Source organism: Elephas maximus, chromosome 3 (genome assembly GCF_024166365.1).
Source record: "Elephas maximus indicus isolate mEleMax1 chromosome 3, mEleMax1 primary haplotype, whole genome shotgun sequence".
Lineage (NCBI taxonomy): Eukaryota > Metazoa > Chordata > Mammalia > Proboscidea > Elephantidae > Elephas > Elephas maximus.
In genome coordinates this window covers 97,243,742-97,270,568 of record NC_064821.1, presented here as the reverse complement: position 1 = coordinate 97,270,568, position 26,827 = coordinate 97,243,742, and the positions used below count along the sequence as shown (strand labels likewise).

General features: G+C 38.8%; 1 protein-coding gene across 4 annotated transcripts in view; it reads left to right on the top strand.

The window, feature by feature from the left end:
- The first annotated feature begins 4,195 nt into the window (after positions 1 to 4,195).
- Positions 4,196 to 26,827, top strand: part of NDC1 (NDC1 transmembrane nucleoporin) — a 54,770-nt gene continuing 32,138 nt past the window's right edge. The window contains exons 1-10 of one of the 4 annotated variants that reach the window (XM_049879305.1): positions 4,196 to 4,561; positions 6,655 to 6,775; positions 9,100 to 9,201; positions 11,012 to 11,186; positions 14,103 to 14,241; positions 18,136 to 18,244; positions 20,090 to 20,141; positions 22,614 to 22,746; positions 23,906 to 23,998; positions 25,860 to 25,941. In XM_049879305.1, coding sequence (XP_049735262.1) covers positions 4,199 to 4,561; positions 6,655 to 6,775; positions 9,100 to 9,201; positions 11,012 to 11,186; positions 14,103 to 14,241; positions 18,136 to 18,244; positions 20,090 to 20,141; positions 22,614 to 22,746; positions 23,906 to 23,998; positions 25,860 to 25,941 — 1,369 coding nt within the window. In that variant the 5' untranslated portion in view covers positions 4,196 to 4,198. Of the gene's footprint in view, positions 4,562 to 4,704; positions 5,004 to 6,654; positions 6,776 to 9,099; positions 9,202 to 11,011; positions 11,187 to 14,102; positions 14,242 to 18,135; positions 18,245 to 20,089; positions 20,142 to 22,613; positions 22,747 to 23,905; positions 23,999 to 25,859; positions 25,942 to 26,827 lie in introns of those variants that run through there. The other 3 variants (XM_049879307.1, XM_049879304.1, XM_049879308.1) reach the window with 3 other exon arrangements.

Sequence of the window (26,827 nt, the reverse complement as noted above, 5' to 3'; positions counted from 1 at the left end):
CAAAATGTTGCTGTCAAGTGGATTCCAACTTAAGGCGACCCCATGTGTTATGGAGCAGAACTGCTCCATGGTGCTTTCCTGGCTATAATCTTTACAGAAGCAGATCACCAGGCCTTTCTCCTGCAGCACTGCTGGATGGGTTTGTAGCCAAGAGCAAACCATTTGCACCATCCAGGGACCCGAACAACTCCTAGACAGTGTTTAAAATCGATAAAAATTTCTAAAGCCTAGACTACATCCTTTGCTTCTACTGTGTGGGTTTTCCCTCAAGCATTTCCCTCTGTCTTCACTATTCTTTCCTTTGTGATCTGGCCTTTAAGAAATAGGCAGCAGAGGCCAGTGTCACCAAGCAGCCAACTAGGACTGCAGCCTGGATCCAGCGAGAGGGCATCAAAGGAAGGGGAGGAACTTGAGCCTTCTTTTAATTTGCTGAACCTTTCAAATTCTTCTCCAAGGCTTGGAGTTTGGCAGAAGTAATGATTCAGGTTTGTCCTGGGCACATGTTCTGTCAGCCCCAAAAGGAAATACCATCCATGTGTTTTGAACTTATTTTTTTACTTGACTCATCAAAATACTGTTGCACAAGAGACTCTAAGTGTCCAAGGAGCTTACTTTCAAAATAAATGTCTTTCATTTTTGCCTTTGGAAATGGCTAATCACATTTTATCAAAAGTCAGCAGCCTTGTATCTTCAAAGACTGAATTTGAAACTTGGAACTCCTGTTTCATATGCTGACGTAGGGAGAAAAGATTTTTTGGGGGGGGAGATGGGCGGTGGGGTGGCTACCACTACTTCCCAATATTTTTCAGGCTATAAAATGCCCAGGTCTATATGACAAGAGAAGGTTTTAAAATGAAAACTTTAGGAAAATGATGGCTCATTTTATAATTTTAGGGTAATTTTAAACAAAAGAGTAATTGCCACATCTGTATGATATGGGGGAGAGAGAGTTATAGGTGGCTTAAAAGAAGGAGCCCAGGGTCTTCAGAGACTCTTATTATTCATATGTTAGATCTTCTTTGCCTATCTTCTGTATTTGTGAATTTTTTTTTTTTAATCCTCTTTTTCCTTCTTTTTTTGATTAAAAAATGTCCATCCTTTGTTATGACATTACCTGTTGTATTTTTTTGGTCTTGAGTTCTTTCTAGTTCAGTCTTCATTTCTATAGTGATTTTTCTCCTTTTATTTCTGTTTATTCCCTGGATGCTATTCTAACACCTAATTTCTGAGTTTTGAAATACTTGGTAGAGGGTCAGTGAAAAATAGGAAAACCATCAACGAGATGGATTGACTCAGTGACTTCAACAATGGGCTCAAACATAAGAATGATTGTGAGGATGGCACAGGACCGGGCAGTGTTTCGTTAATGTTGTACATAACAGTTGCTGTGAGTTGGAACTGACTGACTCAGTGGCACCTAACAACAAAAAATTCTAACTGGCACTGTTTTTTCATATATTGTATAATTTTATTTCTTTATTTTGAAGGATTAAGATATAGTTTTCATCTGTTTAGTGCACATGTCTTTTTGGCATATTTTCATTGTCTACAGGGATGTTTTTATCTTCTTTTTACATAAACATAGAAATATAAAGTGACTTTCTCAAGACCCTACAGCTACTAAGTGGCAGAGAAGGTTCACACCCATGTTTATCTGGCCCCAAAGCCTGTAATCTTTCTACTAATATTTATCATATACTGTAAGTCTACTCTGTACCAGATAATTTACAAACAAAATTTTATTTAATGTAGCATCCTGCAAGACAGTTTCATTATTAAGGCTCAGAGAGTGTTATGGATTGAACTATGCCCCCTAAAAATATGCCCCACGAAAACCCTACTATACCTGTGGTTACAATCCTCTTTGGTAGTAGGGTTTTCTTTGTTATGTTAATTATGCATTAGTGTAGGGTGTGTCTTAAGTCAATCTCTTTTGAGCTATAAAAGAGCAGATTAAGGAAGCAGCAGAAAACCAGAGATGGGGGAAGATAGATGCCAAGCCACATGAAGATTGCCAAGGAACAGAAGCTCAGAGGAGACAAGGACCTTCCTCCAGAGCCGACAGACAGAAAGGCATTCCCTACAGCTTGCACTCTGAATTTGGACTTCTACCCATCTGTCTTAGTTTTCTAGTGCTGCTATAACAGAAATATCACCAGTGGATGGCTTTAACAAACATAAGTTTATTCTCTCACATGCTAGAAGGCTAGAAACCCAAATTGAGGGCGCCAGCTCTAGGGGAAGGCTTTCTCTCTCTGTCAGCTCTGGGGAAGGTCCCTGTCATCATTTTCCCCCTGGTCTAGAAGCTTCTCAGCTCAGGGACCCCGGGTCCAAAGGATATGCTCCCAGGGATTCTTCTTTGGTGGTATGAGGTCCCTATCACTCTGCTGGCTCCTCTCTCCTTTTGTCTCTTGTAAGATAAAAGGTAATGCAGGCCACTGCGTCAGGGAAACTCTCCTGAGTTCAGGGCTGTGACCTGCGAAAGGGTGTTGCATCCCACTCTGATCCTCTTTAACATAACCTAATCTTGTCTCATTAACCATAGGCTGAGATTAGGATTTACAACACAGTAAAATTACATCAGATCACAAAATATAGGACAACCATACAGTACTAGAAATCATGGCCTAGCCAAGTTGACACATATTTTGGGGGGGGGGGACACGATTCAATCCATGACACCATCTGAGTAAATAAATTCCTGTCTGTTAAGGCCTAAAAATTGGGGGTCTATTACTAAGAAAGAAGGGGAGACTAGATGCTGGGGAAGACAACTAGTAGTATTTACCACAGGAACTAAACAAGGTGATCTGATTCGGAGTAACCTAAGGCGTGTATGTGAACACTCACTTAGACTGATTCTTTATAATCCTTCTCCACTATCAAATAGGTTTCTTCATAGCAAAAACTTGATTTACCTTTATAGTCCTGGTTTGTCCTGAAGTGCCTCAGGCATGATAAATATTAACATGTTTTTGGGAGAGAATATGATATAACCTTAAAGTAATTTGGGAAACTATTACTAACAAACGATATAGAACAGTATGATGTTATGGTCTCACATTCTCTCACTAGGCTGCAAGTTTCCTCAGAGTCAGTAAATCACTAAATCTACCTCTTTCTTTCTAGAGTATTGAATGTTGACTGTGGCATGTAATTGGTATTAAAAGACATTAGCAGTATTCATCCACGGAGCTCACTGAGGCCTAAAGCAATCAGAGAAGACTTCATTAAGTGGGACTTGGGATGGTGAAAAGCCCTTTTCCCCACTGACAGAAAATAATAATCAATATTTGTATAGCATTTTAATTACATCTTCACAGCATCACCAGGATGTTCTCTTTCATTAAATCCTCACATCACCGGGGTATTGTTTTTATCCTTATTTTACAGATGAAGAAATGGAGGCTCAAGACACTCCCCTTAGCAAGTGGCAGAACTGGAACTAGAAATAAGATCTTAAGAAAACCACATGGACTGCTAGGGGAGGGAAATTTTTCAATTTCAGTAAAATTAGTGAGTACCTGTTATGGAGAGAGAGCTACAACATCCTTTAGTTTCACTTTCAGGAGATTAAGAAAGTAAAATCGGGCAAAATGAGGGCAAATCCTTTTGCCAGAACTTTCTAAATGCAGGATTAGGATCAAGCAATAAACCCACTGCTGTTGAGTGGATTCCAATTCATAGTGACTCTATAAAAACCCATTGCCGCTGAGTTGATTCCCACTCAAAGCGACCCAACAGGGCAGAGCAGAACTGCCCTATAGGTCTCCAAGGAGTGGCTGGTGGATTTGAACTGCCGATCTTTTGGTTAGCAGCTGAACACTTAACCATTGAGCCATCATGGCTCCTGTGACTCTATAGGACAGAGCAGAACTGCCCCACAGGGTTTCCAAGGCTAGGCTGTCTTTACCGAAGCAGACTGGCACATCATTCTCCTGCAGAGAAGCTGGTAGCCTCCAACAGCCAAGCTTTCCTTAGCAGATGATCGCTTAACAACTACATCACCTAGGACTCCTTCCATCAAGTAATACTGTGCTTGTTACCGGCTTTTTAAAAGACTACAATTCCCAGCATGCCAAAAGGCACCTCGGGAAGACGTCGACTCCCAGCATTCTGTACTTGGGAACTCCGTGTCCCAGAATGCAGCGCTCTTCCAACTCGTTCTCTGAGGGCCAACGAGACTACAGTTCCCAGCATGCAGCGCCGCCCCCTGTTTCTGGCGCCCCGCTGGGCCCTGCTTCGGAGAGACCTTCTAAATCCCAGAAGGCCGGTCCTGAAGTCAAAGCCCCATCTCGGAGATGTATCTGTAGAACGGTTCTGGCCCGTTGAGCCTGTCCAGAAGAAGCCTCGGAGGGATGGGTTGGGGCCTGGGCCGGGCTTCGCGCAGGCAGCGTTTGAGACAGCCCCATCGGGGCCCTCCTGGGGCCTACCTCCCTTTGAACCGCGGTGGCGGGCGGGCGCTCTGTCTCCTGCACTCCCTAGGGTAGGGGCCGCCATCTCCATGGCCACGGCCGCGAGTCGGCCTTGTGCCGGCGGGTCCCGGGACATCCTGTGGCGCGTGAGTACAGCGCACTGTGTGGCACGTGCTCGACCGCTGTTAGGGTCGGACTGGAAGGGCGGGCGCTGCCCGCGCGTGCGCGCTGGGCGGGGGAGGGGCCGATCCACGGGGAAGGCGCGTGGGGAGAGAGGGACCTGAGGAAGTTAATTACAGAGTGTTTCTTTGGAGGTGGGGGGGGCGCATCCCGAGTGGGTTCTCGGTACAGGGCGTGTGCTCGGAACGTCCTGAGTGGCAGCTAGTTATGGAGTGGGAGAGGAGCCCTGAGTGGAATCTGGTTACCGGGTGGAGGGGGAGTTGTTAGGGAATGTTCAACAGTTTTCTCTTCTGTGAGGAAGCTGGATTGGGTGGAAGAGTGTCCTTAGCGGAAGCTAAGAGAGGGGTGACCTGAATGGAAATTGCAGCAAGGAGTGCGGAGGAGTTTTATGCCAGGGCAGTGTACGTGGTAGGTGCAAAATAAATAACTTGTTGATGACTTGGGGTAAAAAGTGAAAAGGAATGTCCAGAATTGGGGGAGAAGGTAGGGTGGCACATTCAGCAGAGGCTGGGGTTGGGGACTGGTACACAGGGCAGGTATTCTGTGCAAGAAGTTAGATGTATGCACTGTGGGATCGAAGTCCTTCTTGAAGTTGTTTCCATTCTGTTCAGGGCAGAGAGAAGTAGGAAGATCCCTTTTGGAATAGTGCTTCTAACCCCGTAGCACTGTCATCTCTCTTGTATCCCACGCTGAAAACTTTTGGGTCCTCAATTCTTCGCTATTCTTTATGGGCTATATTATCAATCACAAAATCCTGTAGATTCTACCCCAGAAATGTGGCTGGAATTTGTTCCATTTTTTCTATCTCATTGCTACTGCCCTCCTTCAGACATCAACTGTATAATCTTTGGCTTGAACTGTTACAGGTGACTGCCTCCAAACTCCTTTGTCTCCTTCTAGGTCTTGTCGCCCCCGCCCAACCACCTTCTTCACAGTAACTGTCCAAACAAGAGTGTTTTACCTTCCCAAACAAAGCTCTGACTGTCAAATTCATGCTTTAAAGCCTTTAGTATCTCCCCTTGTATTTATTTATTCAACCGTAAATCTTGTGCCTCTTGTTTGATAAGCACTGGGAATTTAAAAATGAATATGCTGCAGTAGCTGTCCAATAAGGAGCACATATAATTGTAAACACAATTATTATATATATAAAAAAATTGTCATGGAGTCAATTCTGACTCATGGCGACCCTATGTGTGTCAGAGTAGAACTGTGCTCCATAGGATTTCCAATGGCTGTGACCTCTTGGAAGTAGATCGCCAGGCCTTCTGAGGTGCCTCTGGGTAGATTTGAACCTCCAGCCTTTCAGTTAGCAGCTGAGTACGTTAAATGATTTATACTACCCAGGGTTGTAACGTAAAATTATACAGCTTTTCAGTATTAATGTAACTATCATTATCAAAGCTAAAGAGACAAGTAGAAGGTACTATAAAATCAAGTTGTAAAACTAAATAAAATAATCGCATCCTCCCCCAAAAGCGTGCTATTCGATGTAGCACTTGACTCGGGACTGATGCATGCATCAGTTTACCAGTAAATACATCATCCTCTAGTGGTATGTGAAGCCCTGGTGGCACAGTGGTTAAGAGCTCAGGCTGTTAACAAAAAGGTCTGCAGCTGGCATCCACCAGCTGCTCCTTGGAAACCCTATAATTCTGTGATTTTCAGAAACATTTAAGAGTATTATATGTTTCACTTTAGGAAAATCAACTGCTAGATTCTAGAGGTTTTTACTTAGTTTCTCTCTTTGGTATTCCTGCCTTTCTTGGATGGGTCCCACAGGTCACTGTGAGTTGGAACCAACTCGACGGCAGCGGGTTTGGGTGTTTTGGTTTTGGTAGTGGTGTGTAATATGAGTAGTACTGACCGTTTGGGTTTATAGATAGCTACCATGAGTCGGAATCGACTCGACGTCAGTGGGTTGTTTTTTTACCTGCACTAAGATCTGGGTGTAAATATTAGCGATTAAATATAACCGTGTTTGCAAATTCAGTGTTTGCATAACTGAAATAATTTAACTGAGTTGATAACTGAGGGTTTTTGTTTTGTTTAATTATAGGTTTTAGGCTGGAGGATAGTTGCAAGTATTTTTTGGTCAGTGCTGCTTCTACCCATTTGTACCACAGTATTTATAATCTTTAGCAGTATTGATTTATTTCATCCTATACAGTGGCTGTCAGGTAAGTGATATTCAGTTTGGGGTAATCAAATTTATAGGACCTACTTGTCAAGATAAAAATTGCAGTATGATTCAAATAACTTATTTTTAATTATCTCCTATTGGCACACCAAAGCATTCACTCGAGATAATATTAAGGCATACTCTTTCATAACATAAACCACCTTTTTATTATATAAGAAGATGAACACACCTGACAGAGGCCACATATGATCACAGGAGCCAAAAGATCATTTGAAGACCACATAAATGAAACCCTGACTTAATTTTTGTCTTTTCTTTTTGACAGCTTTATTGAAATTATTTGTCTTTTTAAGAAAGAGAGCTGTCTCTGTCACCCGTTTAAAAATTGTAGATAGAAAATGTGTTACACATCTCTTTAATAAATGTGTCTAAAATTAAGGATACTCCATTTCCATATTGTGGCTGATTAGGAAAAAAGATAAGAGGGAAAAGGAGGAAAGAATTAAAGACTAGGAAAGATAAGGTAGTGTTAACACACAAAGGTTGATGAAGAGAAAAGGCTGAAGCAGGCTAAAGTGTTTCTCAAAATCCTAGGGGACAAAAAATGACTAAATTCATTAAAATATAACTGCTGTTTCATAATCATAATAATAATAGTTACCAATTATTGTCCATCTACTGTGCGCCCGGCACCATGCTAAGCACCTCAAGTATTTTATCTCTTACCCTTCCTACAGCCCTGTATAATAGTGGTATCCCTACTTTATAAATGAAGAAATTGAGGCTCAGATAGGTTAAATACTCTGTGCAGATAACACAGTGAGTAAGTGAACTAGGATCTGAACATTGGTCTCTGATTTCAAAGCCTGTGCTTTTCCACATGCCACAGTCTAGAATTGAAAAATAAAGGTAAATGTGGCCAGAACAGGTTTTCAAGTCTTTGAAAGTCTTGCCTAAGGCTAAGAAGCACAAATACTCTTGAAATCCCTTTTTCTTCCTCTCAACGACAATAACAACAAAAAATTCTCTTGCTTTGGAAAGTGGCAAGTATGTTTTTAATTTAATTTTTCAGAAGAAAATGCTAGTTTTCAAGGAGTAGAAGCTTTACCTTGTGGCCGTTGGATACGTTGCTGCTAAAGAATTAAAGTCATGTTTTTTGTGGACGTATATAAATTGCTTCTTGGATGGGTCCCGCAGGTCAGATGAAATTAAGCCTAAATCAGTGCACGGATGGCAAGGATTTCTATAGCCATCTTTTCTGAGCCTGTATCACTGACTGACTGTGGCTGTCTAGCCAATGCCTCGGAATACTCAATATTGTATTCTAGAATCACTCCCAATTGTACAGAATTGACACTTGGGATAAGAACTACTTGCTGTTCCGTGGTTATGGGTTTATTAATCCTAATAGCACGTTTTCTCCAGATTGGATTTGATTCACACCATTTTCCCCATCAAATGTTATTTGTTCTCTTCAACTTTTGCCTTACAGAGTCTTTTCAGAGAAATCGTGCTCTTTCTTTATTAACCTCCAGTCACAGGAATCATCTCATTCATTTGACTCTGTATAATGCTTGGGTAGAGTCATTTAATTGTGGATGCTTAGGAAATACACTTCATTAATTTTGTTCAATGAGTTGCACTTTCAGAAATAACCGGTTTCATTGTTACTTCTTAGTCTGTTCAGCAAACGTATACCCTCATCATTTTATTTCTCTTGTTCATGTTTTTAGAAGATATATATATATATATATAAAATACACAGTATATATATAATCTTGAACTTTGCCATGATTTTGAAAAGGAATATTGATTGTTGAACTACTTTGAAGTGTGACTGTATTAGTATTTCACAGGGGTATCATGAAATATCAAGACTTAAAAAAATTTCAGCTCATTTGAGGATGTTTTATGCATTATACTATTTCCAAAAATGTGACTTTGGCTTTAGCTATAGGGGCTAATTTTGTTTATTAAGATGTGATCTGAGAAATATTGTTTATATTTTAAAAAGAAACTTCACTTGTTTTTTTTTTTACTAAATGTGATACCGTTCTCTTTCACATGATGCAATGTGTTTGCATATGGTAGTATTTTGTTTGAGGTTAACATCTGGGTCATCTATAAGAAATTCTGGTATAATTTTAAAGTACCCAGAGCCAGGTCAGAATAACTCAAACTGTAGTTCTTGAGTTGATGTCCTATTGGACCTGTCAACAGTGTATGATTAAATTCTCAAAGAAAAGATACTTTTTAAAATTAAAATTATAGCTGTGGTTTAAACCTCTTTTCTATTGCAGTATACTGAACATGACTACATAACTAAATAAACTTGACTAATTTGGCTGTCTTGTGTTTCAGATTCTTTCAATGATCTATATAGTTCATATGTAATCTTTTACCTCCTCCTTCTGTCAGTGGTAATAGTGATAATAAATATTTTCAATGTGGAGTTTTATACAGGTAAGTTTTTAGTGTTAACCATCTCAAAAATATCTGAATATATTTAATTAAGGGTGTTTTGTATATGGGTGTATATAACAGAGGCCGTGTTTTGTATCAAAAAAAATGTATATAGAATCATATACTTCGAATGCCTTACCCACCTTAGAATATATTTGAGTGCTAGTTTCTCTGCTTTAAAAAATATTTAGGCCTTTTAATAGTTGACAGCTCATGTTAAAGTTGTTATTCAGCAGGTATAATATCAAAAGAATTCCTTTTCAGGGTAGGATACCAGAACAGGTGACTTCTAACGTCTTTTTCAAATAAGAAAAAGCTATAATTCTGTGATTTTCAAAAACATTTAAGAGTATTATATGTTTCGCTTTAGAAAAATCAACTGCTCAATTCTAGAGCTTTTTCCTTTTCTCAGTTTCTCTCTTTTGTGTTCCTGCCTTTCCAGATTCCTTGAGTCTGTCTTGTGATACAGTAAGATGCTTTTTGCTGATACTTCTTTTTTTGACTATAACTTCAGTCCTCATCTAAGCGCTCCAGTAATTCCTTGCTAGACATAGTATAAAATATCAAATCCTCACTCTAGGGTATTATATGCTCTTCCTTTGGTATCCTAATGTCTCACTGCTGGCTGGCGGGTCTCTTTTATTCAAGCCCTATACAGACCTCATTGGCTTGTGTTCTTTCACACTTCCACATACCTGAATCATCTTCTATTCATGATATGCCAGGCTAGGGCTCCCCAGCCTGTCATCCTTAGAGCCTGACTAGTTATTTTGGCTCATTCTTTTATTAAATAAGCCTTGCTTATGCATTTATTATGTCCCGTGCATTGTATGGGGATAAGGGATAAATGATGTGATCCCAGCCCTCCCCAGAGGATCACAATTATGGGGAGACAGACAGGAAACATCAGGCATATTCAGTTAACACTGCATTGGATACCGTGGGATTATATAGGAATGCTTATCTGGCAGTGGAAAGTTTGTGTAGGAGATGATGTTTAATCCAAGTCTTGAAGGATGAGTTGTATTGAGTAGACAAGGAAAATGATGTTCTGGGGGAAGGCATATGTAAAAAGACTTACTGACGTGAGTAGGCTTGGTACAGCCAGGTATAGTAAGTAGCACAGTCTGTAGGCCCTCAGGGCAGCCTCTTCCCCATAGTGTTCAGCACCTTCTTCCTTAACATTTATTTTTCCACCTCCCACGGTCTCTTTACTCTGAATATGTTGAAGGAGGAATGCCTATATAGATAGGTCAGGGAATGCCATGTTAGCTATTTTCAAAGGGCAGCAGTATCCCACCCATACTCACCTCCCCCAACTCACTTCCAGAAAACTTTGTTGAATTATCAGAGAAGTATTAAAAAATCCCTATACAAGCATTTATTTTAGGATTCATTGTTGTCAATATAGACTCAGTTTATGGTTTATTTTTCACAGATGGAGTACGTATTGACAATATCAGGTGCTGAAATAAAGATAACTTGCTGGAGGCGAGGATTTTGTCTTCTGGGGCACTTAGGAGAATATCAGGATAGCCACTCTTTGTGCTTTCAGGAATAAAAATGTTAACCATGCTATCTTTAAGTTTCATCTCTCTAGATTCTTTTTTTTTTTTTGAGTGTATCTGTTCGTGTTCTATCTTTTTTCAAATCATTTGAACTGAGGCTATTTCTTTCCTACATTTTACATTGACTGTCAATTTCTCCCTGCCCTTTGGAATATTTATGCAGGGATTAGCGGGAATAGTTTAGGTTCTCTAACTTCATAGGCTGCAGATTATAAAGCCACAATAATGTGCTCTTTTTGCAGTTGTGCCTTGCATTCCCTGCTCCAGACTGGCGCTGATAGGGAAGATTGTTCATCCTCAGCAGGTCATGCACTCGTTTGTTCATGCTTCTATGGGAATGGTGATGGCTTGGTGTGCTGCATTGATAACCAAGGGCCAGTACAGTTTTCTTGTGGTTCCCTGCACAGGTACCGAGAGGTAATAGCAAACACTTTTTTCCTAAAGAACCTTGTTTAGTTACTAAGCCAAAGGTGACCTATATAGGTTAATACTTTATGGACATTATTTACTTTCCAGACTCCTGCAGAAGTTGTTTTCTTACATATGTCAAGCATTTTGATGTTTTATGTTTATCGAATTCAGTGGTTTTTTTTTTAACCATTTATTATGTGCCAGGTACTATGCTAAGTGCTGTTGGATTTATGAGAGTGATTCATACACAGACTAGAAGCTTCTTGAGAGCTGGGACCAATAGGAAATTAAGACGTGGACACATATGGATGTTGTAGAAGGAAGAAAGTAGAGAGAATCCACAAATGGCTTTTTAGAGGAGGTGGCATTTAGTTTGAAGGAAGTGTAATATGAAAAGAATGAAGAAAAAATTTTTAAATAATCATAATTACCTTCTAGAGTGTACTTTCATAATATTGAAACTTCTACAGTTCTTGAACTCATGGCATTGATATAAATTATACGTGGATATTCTGACTTCAGAAATCTGAAAAGATTACCATAATGGAGTAATCTTAGGGTCCCTATGTTCCACTGACTTTAGAGCAATGCTATATGATTAGTCCTGAATGTTTGATTTCACCATACCTATTCAGTCTGTATGCTGAGCAGATAATCTGAGAAGCCGGACTATATGAAGAAGAATGAGGCATCAGGACTGGGGGAAGACCCATTAACAACCTGTGCTATGCAGATGACACAACCTTGCTTGCTGGTAGTGAAGAGGACTTGAAGCACTTGCTAATGAAGATCAGAGACCACAGCCTTCAGTATTGATTGCACGTCAACATAAAACAGAAATCCTCACAACTGGACCAATAAGCAACATTATGTTAAATGGAGACAATATTGAAGTTGTCAAGGATTTAATTTTACTTGGACCAATAATCAACAGCCATGGAAGCAGCAGTCAGGAAATCAAATGACGCATTGCATTGGGTAAATCTGCTGCAAAGGACCTCTTTAAAGTGTTAAAAAGCAAAGATGTCATCTTGAAGACTAAGGTGCGCCTGACCCAAGCCATGGTATTTTCAGTTGCATCATATGCATGTGAAAGCTGGACAGTGAATAAGGAAGACCAAAGAAGAATCGATACCTTTGAATTGTGGTGTTGGCGAAGAATAGTGAATATACCATGGACTGCCAAAAGAACAAATAAATCTGTCTTGGAAGAAGTGCAACCAGAATGCTCCTTAGAAGTAAGAATGGCAAGACTGTGTCTTACATACTTTGGACGTGTTGTCAGGAGGGATCGGTCCCTGGAGAAGGGCATCATGTTTGGCAAAGTACAGGGTCAGCGGAAAAGAGGAAGACCCTCAACAAGGTGGATTGACACAGTGGCTGCAACAATGAGCTCAAGCATAACAACAATTGTACGGATGGCACGGGATCGGGCAGTGTTTTATTCTGTTGTGCACTGGGTCGCTATGAGTCATAACCAACTCAGCGGCACCTAACAACAACAATTTGATTTTAGCCTCTAGCTATTGCTATGGGAGGCAGTTTTTTTCCTTATGTGGTAAGTTTTCTTTAGTGAAAACTCTTTGTTGTTAAACATTTAATGATAGCAGCCATCTCTGAATAAGAATTACTGTGAATCAGGAAACCCCACCTGGTCATCTGGCTTAATCTCGAAATCTCTTTTGCACATCTCTGTCTCTTTAGCAGAGGTGGCAGTGGAAGAAGTAAACTATAAGTGGTAAAGAGATTAGTGTCTGTAATTAATATATTTACTGATGATTTTACAGTTAGAGTCTCTAGCAAAACTAATCTCTTTTCAGCATAACTCAGGGTCAGAAAACAATCAACCAGGAGTCTCACCTCTTAGGGAGAAAGAGGTGGGCAGGTCCACAATCTTTCCTTCTTTGTGAAAAATTGACTGCTACCAAATTATGATGTTGGCTTTATATACTCCAGATATTTGATGGATTATAGAGCTCCTCAGTTAAAATATCAAAGGAATTGAAGAGCCTGATGTTCACCAAATAGTTAAGATCTTATGTTTATAAGTAAAAGCCTGACAAAAGATGATAGGGTCATGGCTTATAGCAGTGCCCACCAGGGACTCCTCTTGGGTTTAACTAGATATTCAGCATTTACAAGACAACCGTAGCTTGGCAGGTGGGAAGCATCAGGAATTCCTCTTTATCAGGAGTCCTTGTAGCAGTTCATATAGGTCATAGGTTCCATAGCCATCTGGGAGCTGTCTTCTTGCCTCCCCGCCCCTTCCCCCACCCCCCCCAACTCAGGTGCAAGAAGTCCGCATCAGAGAGGTGTGAGGACCTTCCTGATTTAAAAGTCTCACATCCTGCAGGATCCAGTATCTCTTACAGCAACTTCCTAGGCATAGCATGTCAGAGTAGAACTGCGCTCCCTAGGGTTTTTTAATGGCTGTGATCTTTCGGAAGTAGCTCTCCAGACCAACCTTTTCAACCACCAACCTTTCAGTTAGTAGCCGAGCATTTTCAGGTATATGTATTTATAGTTCCTCCCTGTCCAGATGGAAATAATGGCGATGGCTTGGTGTACTGCAGTAATAACCAGGGGCTTATGCAGTGTTCCAGATGGAATTTACCAACCAGGGACTTTTGTTTTGTTTTACCAGAAGCAATGTTACTTAGTATCATAGTTGATATTCTTACCCATCTTGTATTTCCAGGGGAACAGAGCTAGAGAGTTAACTAAAGGTCAGTTCACATGTGTCAGGGGAAAGGGTTTTGTGAATCCTTTGCCCCCACTTAACCTAAAACAAACCATTCTCTTAGAATTTGGATCATTTCTTAAGTGATTATGTCAAAGCTTTGCCTTCAGTGAATATTGAGTTTTCAACAGTGATGTGCATTCCTGATGCTGTTGAATTAAAATAATTTTTTTTCCCTTCAGCTCAGATAGGCCTGCTGCACAGACCTGCTTAAATGAATATCACCTTTTTTTCCTACTGGCTGGAGCATTCATGGGCTATACCTATAGCCTTCTGTATTTTGTCAACAATATGAATTATCTTCCCTTTCCCATTATACAGGTAAGATATCATTTGATCATTACCTTATGTCTAGAATTTGGCAGAGTTAAAATTGCCTTGGTCTATACATATAAAACTGGCTACATCTGATTCATTTAAGATTTGGTTAGCAAAAGTTAGGAGTGAGATTCTCAAATACCATCTAGAGAGGAGAGGTTTGTCTTCATGAGACTTTAGTGTATGTTAGGGAGCTGTAGCTGCCCTTCCTGCTGCCACTCTTAGAATATCGCCTTGCTCTACTCTTTCCCTCCTTGCTAGGTAGTGGCAGTTACTGTGACCTGGCAGGGCTGGGGGAGGATGATGATGACATTTATGCGAAGTACCTCTGTTTAGCTGTCAGCTTCTTTTTGAACTTAAGAACCTCATGAGCTTGGGGATTTACAAGTATAGAATATGTCGGTTACTGTCTCAAATCCCTTTGAGAACAAGGCAACCAAAACCCAAACCAAACTCATTGCCATCGAGCCAATTCCAATTCACAGCGACCCTATAGAACAGAATAGAGCTGCCCCATAGGGTTTTTAAGGAGTGACTGGTAGATTTGAACTGCTCACCTTTTGTTTAGCAACCGAGCTCTTAACCCCTGCACACCAGGGCCCTAGAACAAGGCAGGGTATGTATAAATAAATAAAAGTTGCAACTGGTTTGAGAGGGACAGTTTAAATTATCTTTCAGTTAGGTTTTTTAAAAATCTGCTAATGTGGCTGATACTGTCTCTGGAACTCAGGGCTATCTATTTAGCATCACAAACGTAGGGTAACATAGGAGCAGTCCAGTAGTTGCTGTTGTTTCTGTCATGTAATGTCAAATTTGTAAAATTTGACTATTGAATTTTTTTTTTTTAATTTTAAATTTATCCTTGTATCACAGAAGTTTGTTCTGTGATGGCAATGTTTAACTTTGGCTTCAGTTTCAGCTTCGGCAAAAGGTTGATTTTTAACATTTGGGCATTCAGTATTTGGTTAAAATATGTATTTGGGGCCATCTTTTGTATTTATGGGTTACCCATTCTGCCCAGTTGGGTGCTATTCGCCAGCCTGGGTAGAGTTGCAGCAGAGATTTTGTTGAGTGGGTACAGTGGTAGGGAGGTGAGGATTTTGGCTAGAGTAGTTGAAATGATGGCTCTTGGTTGCCAGGACCATAATTTCCCATCCATCAGGTTTGTAACTCTTTGTTTGCCTAGCTGAATAGCTTTGCCTCCCCAGAAGCCCGAGGGGGCACACTGTAGATTAGCCTTCTCATCAGCCTTAGGAACATGGTGCACAGTGTATGTTGTATGTTGCTAAGGGAAGTAGGACTGAGAGTCAGGAAGCTGCAAACTTGGTGTTATATCTCAGGCCTGTTCTTCCCTCTGTGAGCTTCCATAGAGTGATGTGATGGTGATAGATGCTTAATTTATTTTTTAAACAGCCAAGCTGATCAGAGAATGTTAGTCCTTAAAATTTTTTTATGAGCAGTAACAACCATTATCATCATTATTATTTTTGGTGCTATCTATCATACAGTTTCCCAGTAGTATAATGGTAACCTTCTTATAAAATGTTCAAATACTATAGATGAAATGAAAGCCTCCCCCTTGACTTTTTCACAGCCAATCTCAACCTTGCCCCAGAGATAACCATTGTTACCAGCTTAGTGAATGTTATTCCACACCCTTAACTGGGTATTTACACACATACACACACACAAACACACATATATACATATATATATGGAAACCCTGGTGGCGTAGTGGTTAAGTGCCGCAGCTGTTAACCAAGAGATGGGCAATTCGAATCTGCCAGGCGCTCCTTGGAAACTCTATAGGGCAGTTGTACTCTGTCCTATAGGGTCGCTATGAGTTGGAATTGACTCAAAGGCAGTGAGGTTGGGTTTTATATATATATGTATATATGCGTATACATGTATATGTGTGTGTGGAGTGTTTACATAGTTTACATATATAAAAATCATATTGTATATATGATTGAATAATTACTTTTTCATAAAGCTCTGAAAAAAAATTTTTTTAAATCTAATTTTAGCTAATTTGCTATTAGCCTCCCCCCCCTTTTTTTTTTTTAAACTTCCTACTCTAAAACCCATTTCATTGCTCTTACCAAATTCTTAATGAGAGACTAGTAGAGAGAAAGCAGAATATTACCTTGGAGAAGAGGAGAAAAAAATGGATGCACGCTAAGACAGGACTTGGCAAGCTATAGGCAAACAAGGTTATTGAAAGTATTAAATGAGATAAGATATATAGAGCTCATAGCACAGTGCCTGGCACATAGTTAGTACTCAGTAAAAGGTAGCACGTGGCCAAATCATGGAAGAAATTCCACAGGGAGTTGAAAAACATTTAAGCTTGGGAACAGAAGGTGAGTTTATTAGCTGTTTTCTGCACAGCTACTGAAATGTCCACCTTCTGCCTTAGCCTTCTCTCTGTACCTTTGTGAGTGATGTTTGAGGTGAAAACTTCAGTAGGAGTAGTACAGGAACTATGCTTTTTTAACTGGGGTGGTAGTGTGGTGGTAGCACCCAGTCAGTGACTGCATGGAATAGTGCATTTCCAAACCTTATCACATGTTGAAAATATTTGAAGAAATCAGTATAATTGAAGCTATATGGTTAGTGATGAAGCATTCACATGGGCTGCCCTTTATAAGATGTTACAGACATCTGCAGACGCCGGGTGGTGCAGATGGTTAAGCCCTGAGCTGCTAACCAAAAGGTTGGTCTTTGAAACCCATCCAGAGGTGCCTTGGGAAGAAAGGTCTGACGATTTGGTTTTGAAAGATCCAGCCATGAAAACCCTAAGGAGCACAGTTCTACTTTGACGTACATGGGGTCACCATGAGTTGGAATTGACAGCATCTAGTTTGGTTTTTATAGACATCTGCAGACATGGTTTGAAGTTACAACCTACACCTAAATACTGTAATCTTTTTCTGTTCCTTGGTTTCTGAAGTTCCTTAAGGATCAGTCCTAGTATAAGCACAAAGAAGACTTGAATTTGGGAAGTTCATCTTTTTTTCACCAGGTTTCCTCAAATACTTTCTACTAATTTTTCATGTTTTTTCCATTGGCATTTTTGGGATGGGGAGGGGAGAAGAACGAACTACTCTTGTTTTATAAAAAGTGTAGTTTTTTTAGGGAAGAACAATTTATATTTCTTCTTATTTGATTCTTTTAGGTCTTTAGAGTTGAAAGGTACCCACTAAGGAACTAGTTAGCTGGTTCAACCTTATTTTACAGATAAGAAAATAGAGAGGAAACATGACTCGCTCAAGGCTGCACAGAAAGTGGAAGTGCTAGAACTAAGGCCTCATTCCTAATGTTTTCTGCACTGTGTCCCATTCTTAAAATTGAGTTTACAGGCAGTATGCATTATCCTTAATATTGCAGGCTCTGAAGCCAACCCACTAGGATTCATTTCTCAGATTCTCCTATTGCTAGATGGTCACATTGGCTAAGTTGCTTAACTTTTCTGTGCCTCATTTTCTTCATCTGTAACATTGGGAGAATAATAGAAAATCTTTCGTAGGGTTGTGATGTTTAAATGGAGTAATGTGTGTAAAGTGCTTAGAACAGTACCTGGTACGTGGTAAGCACCCAATGGATGTTAGCTGCTGTTCTTATTATTACTATCTTTTTTGTACTTTCTCCATAGTTCTGAGTATCAAGTATTGATTGATGATAATTTTTATATTTCTAATCTTTTATCAGTGAGATATTGTATAATTTAAATATTTTAGCATCAGAAATAGTTGATTATTTTGACTCTGGAATAAACTTTTTAGACAATAATTAATGTTTCATATGTTGACTGTTGTAGTTAAGTGCTTGCTTTAGAATGAAGTAGAACCTCTGTCCGAATGTATCATTTGATTCTGTTTCTCTTTCTTTCCACAGCAATACAAATTCTTACGCTTTAGGAGGTCTCTGCTCTTACTAGTTAAACATAGTTGCGTGGAATCGCTATTCCTGGTTAGAAATTTCTGCATCTTGTATTATTTTCTGGGTAAGAATTTCTGCTTTTTCATGTCATATATGTATTAACTCAAATGTGAGAATATGGCAGTTACAAAATCATTCTTGATTGTATTTGTGTGTTTCCTACAATTGTAGGTATGTGATTAGCCCAATATTCATTGTTTAATTTTTCAAGTAGGACTTGCTTAAGGGAAAATATTGTATGTCATTTGTTCATTTTTCTGTTTAGAAAGAACATACTCTTTTTCATAAGTTTGTGACTTTGTACTAATAGAGTAGAAACATCCTGTTCCTAAGGGGACCTTGTAGAATTTATTAGCATGAATTTTAGGCACAGGTATACAGTTTTTTATTTAATGTAATGAACAGTACAAGTTGAATGGAAAACTTAATCTTAGTAACAATATATAATATATAAACAAAATCCAAGATTCTGGAATAGACTGTTTCAAACTATAACTTTTTTAATCCTACTTTTTTCTGTGGGTATAACTTTACAAAATTGTCCTCACTGTGTGTAGGCCACTCTGTTGTCTAATTTTTTCTGCTTATAATTTATATAATCCATTTTTCTATGTAGTTCTTATAATTGTCGTTCTAATGGTAACACTTCATTGTGTTGTGTAAGCCTACTACAATCAGCTGGGTTGTACATTTGGGCTATCATAGTGGCGGGGTTAACATTCCCATTGTCAACTATTTTCTTCTGTAACTGCATTTATGTTTGATTCACATTTCTAGCATTACCACTTTTCGTTTTTCTGTTGCACTTTGATCTTTTCTGGCCAATTTTGTTTCTTGACTTCATTTTTATAAAGTATCACGTGGGTTTATCACTGGGAAACAGGGAGGCAACACAGCTATATACTTTGCTGTGTGTGTCTGGACTAAATAAAAGATATGCAGCAACCAATCACTAACAGACTTTGAAAGAAATAATGTGGTTGGTCACAGATGATGGTGTGCATTTGATTGTTACATAGTGATTTTTGGACTGAAAAAGGAGAAGGTACTATGTGCAGTTGCTCACAGTTAATACACCCCGTCTAATTTAGAATTTGTTGGGGGACTGGTATAATTCATATATATTGGAACTGTGCGAAGTGAGGACTGCGTGTATTCAGAAATCTTTCAAAGTGTCAGCAGGGCTGTGTTACTTCTGGAAGCTGAAGGAAGAATCTGATTTCTTGCCATTTCCAGCTTCTAGAAGCTGCCTGCATTTCTCCATTTTCAAGGCCAGCAGTATAGCATTTTCAAACCTCTTTCTCTTTCTCTGACTTCTTCTGTTGTCACGTCTCATTTTCCACCTCTGACCCTCCTGTCCTCCTGTTATAATGACTCTGAATCGACTCAGTGGCAGTGGGTTTGGTTTTTTTGGTTTTGTGATCTACTTGAGTAATCCAGAATATTCTCTCCTTAATCAGTTTTCAAAATTCCTTTGAACATGTAATACATTCACAGGTTAGGATGTGGACATTATTCCAAAACCAAACCAAACTCATTGCTATCGAGTCAATTTCTACTTACAGTGACCCTATGGGACAGAGTAGAACTGCCCTCTAGGATTTCCAGGGAGCTGTTGGTGGATTCCAACTGCCTACCTTTTGGTTAGCAGCCGAGCTCTTACCCACTGGGCCACCAGGGCTTCATTGCCCCTTGCCATTGAGTCGATTCCAAATCATGGTTATTCTGTCTACCACAGATTCCAAAATTTATGGGTAGATGGATAATAGGATATTTACATAGCTGAAACTCTAGCATTTTTACTAAGGTTTTAGTTTCTGTACTTGGCCATCTCATCGACTTCAAATCTTAAAGCATGATTAAGATTTGTTAACTTTCTATTGTCCTAGTATGTTATTTTTGCCCTCAGGCCATATTCCCAAAGCTTGGATTAGCACTGCTATGGACCTTCGGAAAGATAAGTAAGTGATATATGAAAAAATTCTAATTCTAACTCTTTCCATCCTTTTAGGTGTTTGCTACTTTCCAGATGTTTTGTTTTTAAAATAAAAAAAATTCTATTCATTTTTTAATAGGTAAAATATTCATATAGTTTAATATTCCAATGAAAAAGACTCCTCCTACCCCTGCTTCCAGTCATTCAGTTCCTCTTTCCAGAAGTAAGCAATGACAATCTGTTTTTTTGTTAGATACAGCTTTTATGTTACACAAAATTGGACTTCCTGAGTTACATGGGCCATGTATTGTTTTTCTCCTCAATAATCATTCATTGTTTGCTGTGTTGTAGTAGACAACCACAATAGGGTGGTATTATTCTAATTTTACATATGAGGGAATCAGAGTTGAGCAATGTCAAGTGAACAGTTGAAGGTCATAAGTGGCAATTGAGCTGCAGCACTGGGGTGTATTGCTCTGCCTATACCCCCACACGCCTTGCACATAGTTAATGCTTTAACATACACTGTGTAAATTTCTCTTCTTTATTAGTGTTTGTTCTTTTGATTATTGGTGATTTCATTATAAGACTTTTTTTTTTATTATGGTGCAAATAAACACAGCAGAACATTTGCCAATTCAACTCCTTCTGTATGTACAATTCAGTGACAGTGATTACACACTTCGTGTTACAAAACCCTTGTCCCTATATTTTTCCTGATTATTCTGCCACCATGAATGTAAACACAGGGCCCACCACTGGGAGACTTTGTATTACATGTGGAGTTCACTAATACCAGTTTTTGAGAGTAGGAATATTAGCATATATGGGTGTTTACTTGCTAAGAGGTATGGTTTCTACAGTGTAGATTTCAATGCCTAACTTTTATAAAAAGTTCCTAGGTAAAATTGAGTTTTGTCTTCTGTTTAATTGTTAGATATAAAACCAAACTCATGGGTCATTTATTATGTTATCCCAGATTTTAAAGTGGGTCAAATGGAAAGGGAAAAACAATAATGATATTTGATAGAAATTTCACATAATACCTTTTTCCCCTTTCATTTTAAAAATGTTTGTGTGGTACAGTGCCTGATACTCTGTCCATCATGTATGCCAGGCCCTCAGTAAATACTTACTTAAAAACGAAAAGTAAATCCAGCATTTATTGACACCCCCAACCCCGCAGTGAGTGTCAGGCATTATGCTGGGCACTCCTAATTTGAAAGCTGTTTTAAATCTTATGAAAACCGTAAGAGATGGAATGAAGAGATTACACCACCATTATGTGAATGAGAAGGGCTCTGGGCGGTACAAATGGTTTGCACTCAACTGCTAACCCAGAGATTGGCAGTTCAAACCCATGCAGCCTCCTTATGGAAAGCCTTGTAACACATGGGGTTGCCATGAGTTGGCAATATGTTGGTATATGGATGAGGAAACTGAGCGTTGGAGAGATCATGTGATTTACCTAATTATCCATTAAAAAAAAAAAAAGATTCAGAGCCATAGTGACCCTGTAGGACAGTAGAACTGCCCCATAGGGTTTCTAAGGCTATAATCTTTACAGAAGCAGGCTGTCACATCTTTCTCCTGCAGAGTGGCTGGTAGTTTTGAACCACTGACCTTTTGGTTAACGGCCAAGTGCTTAACCACTGTGCCACGAGTGCTCCTTACTTAATTACAGTCCTCATAAATGGCAGGGTCAGAGGTTCAAATCCTAGTTTTCACAGTTGCCAGTTGTGTGACTGTAGGATTATGATGACTTTTCTAATTGGTGTATTCAAGGTTTTGGTAAGATTAGCTTTAGTTAGCATTCTAATGAAGTTTCTTAAAATGCTTTAAATATAAAGAATTGCTATTTTTAGGTAATAGTATGTGCTTTTGGAGCCCTGGTGGCTCAGTGGTAAGAGCGCTGCTGCTAACCAAAAGATTGGCAGTTTGAATCTACCAGCTGCTCCTCGGAAACCTTATGGGGCAGTTCTACTCTGTCCTATAGGATTGCTATGAGTTGAAATTGAGTCCACAGCAACAGGTTTGTTTTTTTGTTTTGTTTTTAGTGTGTTCTTTTAACCACTGTGAAACTGTTCACAAGGTATACAGATAGAACTGAAATCTGATCCAAGAGAGCTGGTAGTCATGTTGAATGGTTTTTAAATATCAAATTAAAAAGTAACAATAATTAAATTTCACCCAGCTTCTAGTAGTTGGCTCATAGACTTGGGTCATTCTTCCTCCATAGCTCCACAGTAAATGCCTGTGAATATTTTGAGCACAGGAAACTGCAGTGTCAGTTTAGGTCCATTCCTCTCTTCAGGCTGCCTTATTTACCTCATAAGAAAGTATCAGGAAAAGAACTACAGGGTACAAAAGGAGAAGAGTACCACTATCATTATTTAGAAATAGGATTTCTTTGTTTCTAAGAGTGTTGCTTCAACTCTGTAAATTATTTAGATTGCTTCTTTTCCATAGGACTAAATAGTAATTTCTGTTTTCATAGGCAGTTACATCCTCTTGACACTGTGAGTGGTCTCTTGAATCTCTCATTGCTCTACCATGTCTGGTTGTGTGGTGTCTTTCTTCTAACAACTTGGTACATCTCATGGATACTCTTCAAAATCTATGCTACAGAGGTTAGTATTGAGTCTTTGATTCATACTTCTTTGTTTTAGAGTACGCAGATTGATTTTTTAGTAGAGTACTAATCAGCACGCTATGCTGAAGCCATTTTGATAAAGTTAGGTTTTGGTCTCATTTGTTAGGGACATATCATTTGTAATTGTCATTTGCTTTGTATTTTTTTCCCGAGTAACAGTGTTAATATTCACTTAATTTTTGGTAACTAAACAGATTGGGCTGATAATTGTTCTTACTTACTATTCTTTATCTATAGTCTAGCTCTCTGGAGGCTTCTGTTTCTCTGTTGAGTACATACTAAATGGGCCTGAATCTTAAATTAATTTTACATGCAATTGATATCCCAAAAAAAAAAAAAAAACAACAAACTCATTGCCATTGAACACGTTTCAACTCATAGTGACCCTATAGGGCAGAGTAGAACTGCCCCATAGGGTTTCCAAGGAACAGCTGGTGGATTTGAATGGCCAGCCTTTTTGGCTAGCAGCCATTTGGAGCCCTGGTGCCATGGCACAGTGGTTAAGAGCTTGGTTGCTAACCATAAAGGTCAGCCGTTCAAATCCACCAGCTGCTCCTTGGAAACCCTGTGGTGGAGCAGTTCCCCTCTGTCCTATAGCTTTGCTATGAGTCAGAATTGACTCGATGGCAATGGGACGCTATTGATATAGATATTATTAAAATACTTAGATCTAAGGCAATAAAATATTTGTTCTTTGAAGGAAAGTTTTGAAATTTATTTTAAAGAAATGGTTTTGAAAATTGAGGCAATCATCTGGGTAATTCAGACAAAAATCTTTTTAAGTAAATGGGAATTATTTTTATTATTATTTTTCCTAGAAAATGAATGTTTCAGATTCATTTTACCATCTCTGTAGGTTTGTATCCTTTAGTGGCTTCAGAGAATCTTTATTTCTGAAATTTGTTTCTGTTATTGGAAACCAGAGGTCTGATAAAATCGGAACAGTAACATTTTAGAAAGTGGTGTGTTTAGGTATATGTAGCTTTAGTGCAACCTGTTTTTGCAAGGAGCAGTAAAGATGTTAATTTGGTTGTATTATCTCCTTTCATAATATATTTCAATTAGTGCTTATTTAATGTAATAAAGTCATAAAAATAATCATTTTCATAGTCTTTATATTTGATTATATTTGATAGGCTCATCTGTTCCCTGTTCAACCATCATTTGCTGAAGAGTCAGATGAATGCCTCCCTAAAGTTTTAAACAGCAATCCTCCCCTCATCATAAAGGTACCAGAATTGTGCATTTTGCACCTTTACACAACCATTCCTAACTTGTCTTGCAGAATGGACTAAATATTTACCATATTTAGGTATATTTTTAAGACCTACCATATTCTGATACTAAACCTGTTACCATCAAGTCAATTCCAACTCATAGCAACCGTATAGGTCAGAGTAGACCTTCCCTGTAGGATTTTCAAGGAGCGGCTGGTGGATTTCAACTGCCGACCTTTTGGTTAGCATCCAAGCTCTTAACCACTGTGCCACCAGGGCTCCACTCCGATACTAGTATTATAAAATTCACCTACTTGCTGCACTGAGTGTTGTTTACATTTTCAGTTTTCATTCCAAGTGAGTAAAATGCAAGTATATGCCTCAGTGTTATATGTATAAGCTAGCTAACAGGGCGTGTTTTCAGAATAAATACAATAGTATTTCCAAGCATAAAAAATAGATGATGTCTAACTATATGCATTAGCTTTTCACAAATTTTGCCTGGTGACAAAAGAAGCACTGTTGATTTTTTGTATCAGTGAGTCAACATGTATTTTTATACTAACGTGGTATTTGTTCCCCTTTTGTGACCAAAGGACGTGCTTGGTAGTGTGCAGATAGATATTCAGTGGGTTCTCTTTAAATATGAATTACTGATAATGATCCTAAAAAATGTATGTTCAAAAGAGTTTAAAGAATTTGCAGTAAGTTTACAAATCAAGTAAGTGAGAATAAACTATTTTGATTCAAATTGCATTTTGAAACTACAATATATGTGGTTCTATTAAAAGGTCATACTATTTTAAAAAGAATTGAAAGAAAATAGTTAGAAGCCATAGTTTTGATCATACTCTTAGGGAGGTTATAAACTAATAAGAAAATGAACCACTGAGGTTCTTATTACCTTTAAATATCAATTATGACTGATTTATTAAGTACGCTTTAAAATATCAGTTATTCATTTGATTATTTAACAAATATTTATTAATGATCAGGTTGTCAGTCACTGCTGCTTGCTTAGGGTATAGTGATGAATATAACATCACACAGCCTAGTGGAAAAGGAAGTTACACACAATATTTAGAAGTTACTGTGGCAGTTGTAGTGGGAACCCCTTATTCTGCTCGGAACCAATAGAAGAAAGCTTCACAGAGGGCTTGGTATCTTGCAGGATGAGGAGAGATTTGCCAAGAAAAAATTTTTTTCAATAAAAACCTTCAGCAGATGTTGCATGTCTACATTGTGCCAGCCATTGTCTTTGCATGTGGTAATAAGCTAAATACTGTTCCTGCCAGAGGTGTAGCAAGGGTAACGAGCACCCAGGGACAGTCTCTTCAGTTGTGTGCCCCAGCCCCCTGCCCCAGTCTCGTGGGAGAGGATTTGCTGGCCTCATCCATCACCCTCTTGGTCTTGCACCTGGGGGCAAATGCACCCCTCTGACTTCCCCTCACTATGCCTCTGGTTCCTGCAGTCTTGGGCCTCAACGGTTTGGTGGGTGGACTCAGACAAGAAAAGTAAATGGGTGATTATAACACAGTATATTAATTGCCACAGTTGAGAGCTATGTGAGTGTATGTTTGTAGGGGGAGGCCAGGGAGGGTTCCAGGAGGAAATGATGTTTGTTTCCCATCACAGAAGTGGGAAAGAACAGAGAGAATTATAATTTCTTGTAGCTAAAACATAAAGTGGATGGGGAGGATAGAGGCAGGAAAATTCTGGAAGCCTAGAAAGGAAGGTTATGGTTTTGAAATATTTTATTCATGAAGAATTCTAGCTGATTTCTCTTGGAACATATAATGTTGGACCCAGTTCATAAGTAAGATTTTAAATAGGGGTTAAAAAATTGAAGATGTTTATTTTTTTTCCCCTTTAGTATTTGGCCTTGCAGGACCTGATGTTGCTTTCTCAGTATTCTCCTTCACGAAGACAAGAAGTTTTTAGTCTTAGCCAACCAGGTATTGCTAAAAGTAATAGACCTGAATAGGCATGTTTATGGGGAAAGTGTTCCACTTCAGTTTTTGTTTGTTTCAGATTTAAATTTTCTAAAAAAAATTTTACTGGGTTTAGGTGAAATTTTACAACCCAAATTAGTCCGCTTAAAAGTTTTTGATGAGTGAGTCTGTTAAATGAAGTATTGATTTAAATCTTCAACAGCTAAGTGTTTTCATTGCTGTAGGTGAAATTGATGTGTGTCACCGGAAAAGTCTTAAGATTTTCATCTTACTTCCTTCAGCCCCCTCATTCCCTTTACCTCTAGAAATTATGAAGAAGATTGACAGTCTTAGAGAAGAAAAGCACAGTGTAAGAATCCTAAAAGTTTAAATGCTCTTAAAAATTAGGTGGTCTAATCCCTAGATGGGGGATCTAAGTCTCAGAGAGATTAAATGGCTTTTGACTCCAAATGCAGAGCTCCTTCCCCTGCTATGCTTACTTTGCCTCCCTTCAAAAAAAAAAAAAAAAAGTTCTGAAACACTTCTCCACTGTTACTTGCCAAGCTCCTCAAGACTGCAACTTTGCCAGGTCCCTGCCTTATCCCTAGAAGGAATGCAGTCTAGCCCCAGCCACCAGTGGAGAACAAACAAAGACCCTGAGCAACTTTTCATCTTGTCTAATCAGCTATTCATTATTTTTCCAAACTTGCCAATTTTCAGATTGTACGATAAATCATCTAGAGGTAAATGTTACATGGAAGTGAGAAAGTTATGTAAAATTAGAAATGATTGGAGCCACTTTCATTTTAGTGACATGAAAAATCCAGAACTGATGCTGTGGGAAATAAACTACAGCAGTGCTTTTCTGTCAGATGTAGGTTTACTTAGGAATTCTCAGTACATTAAATAT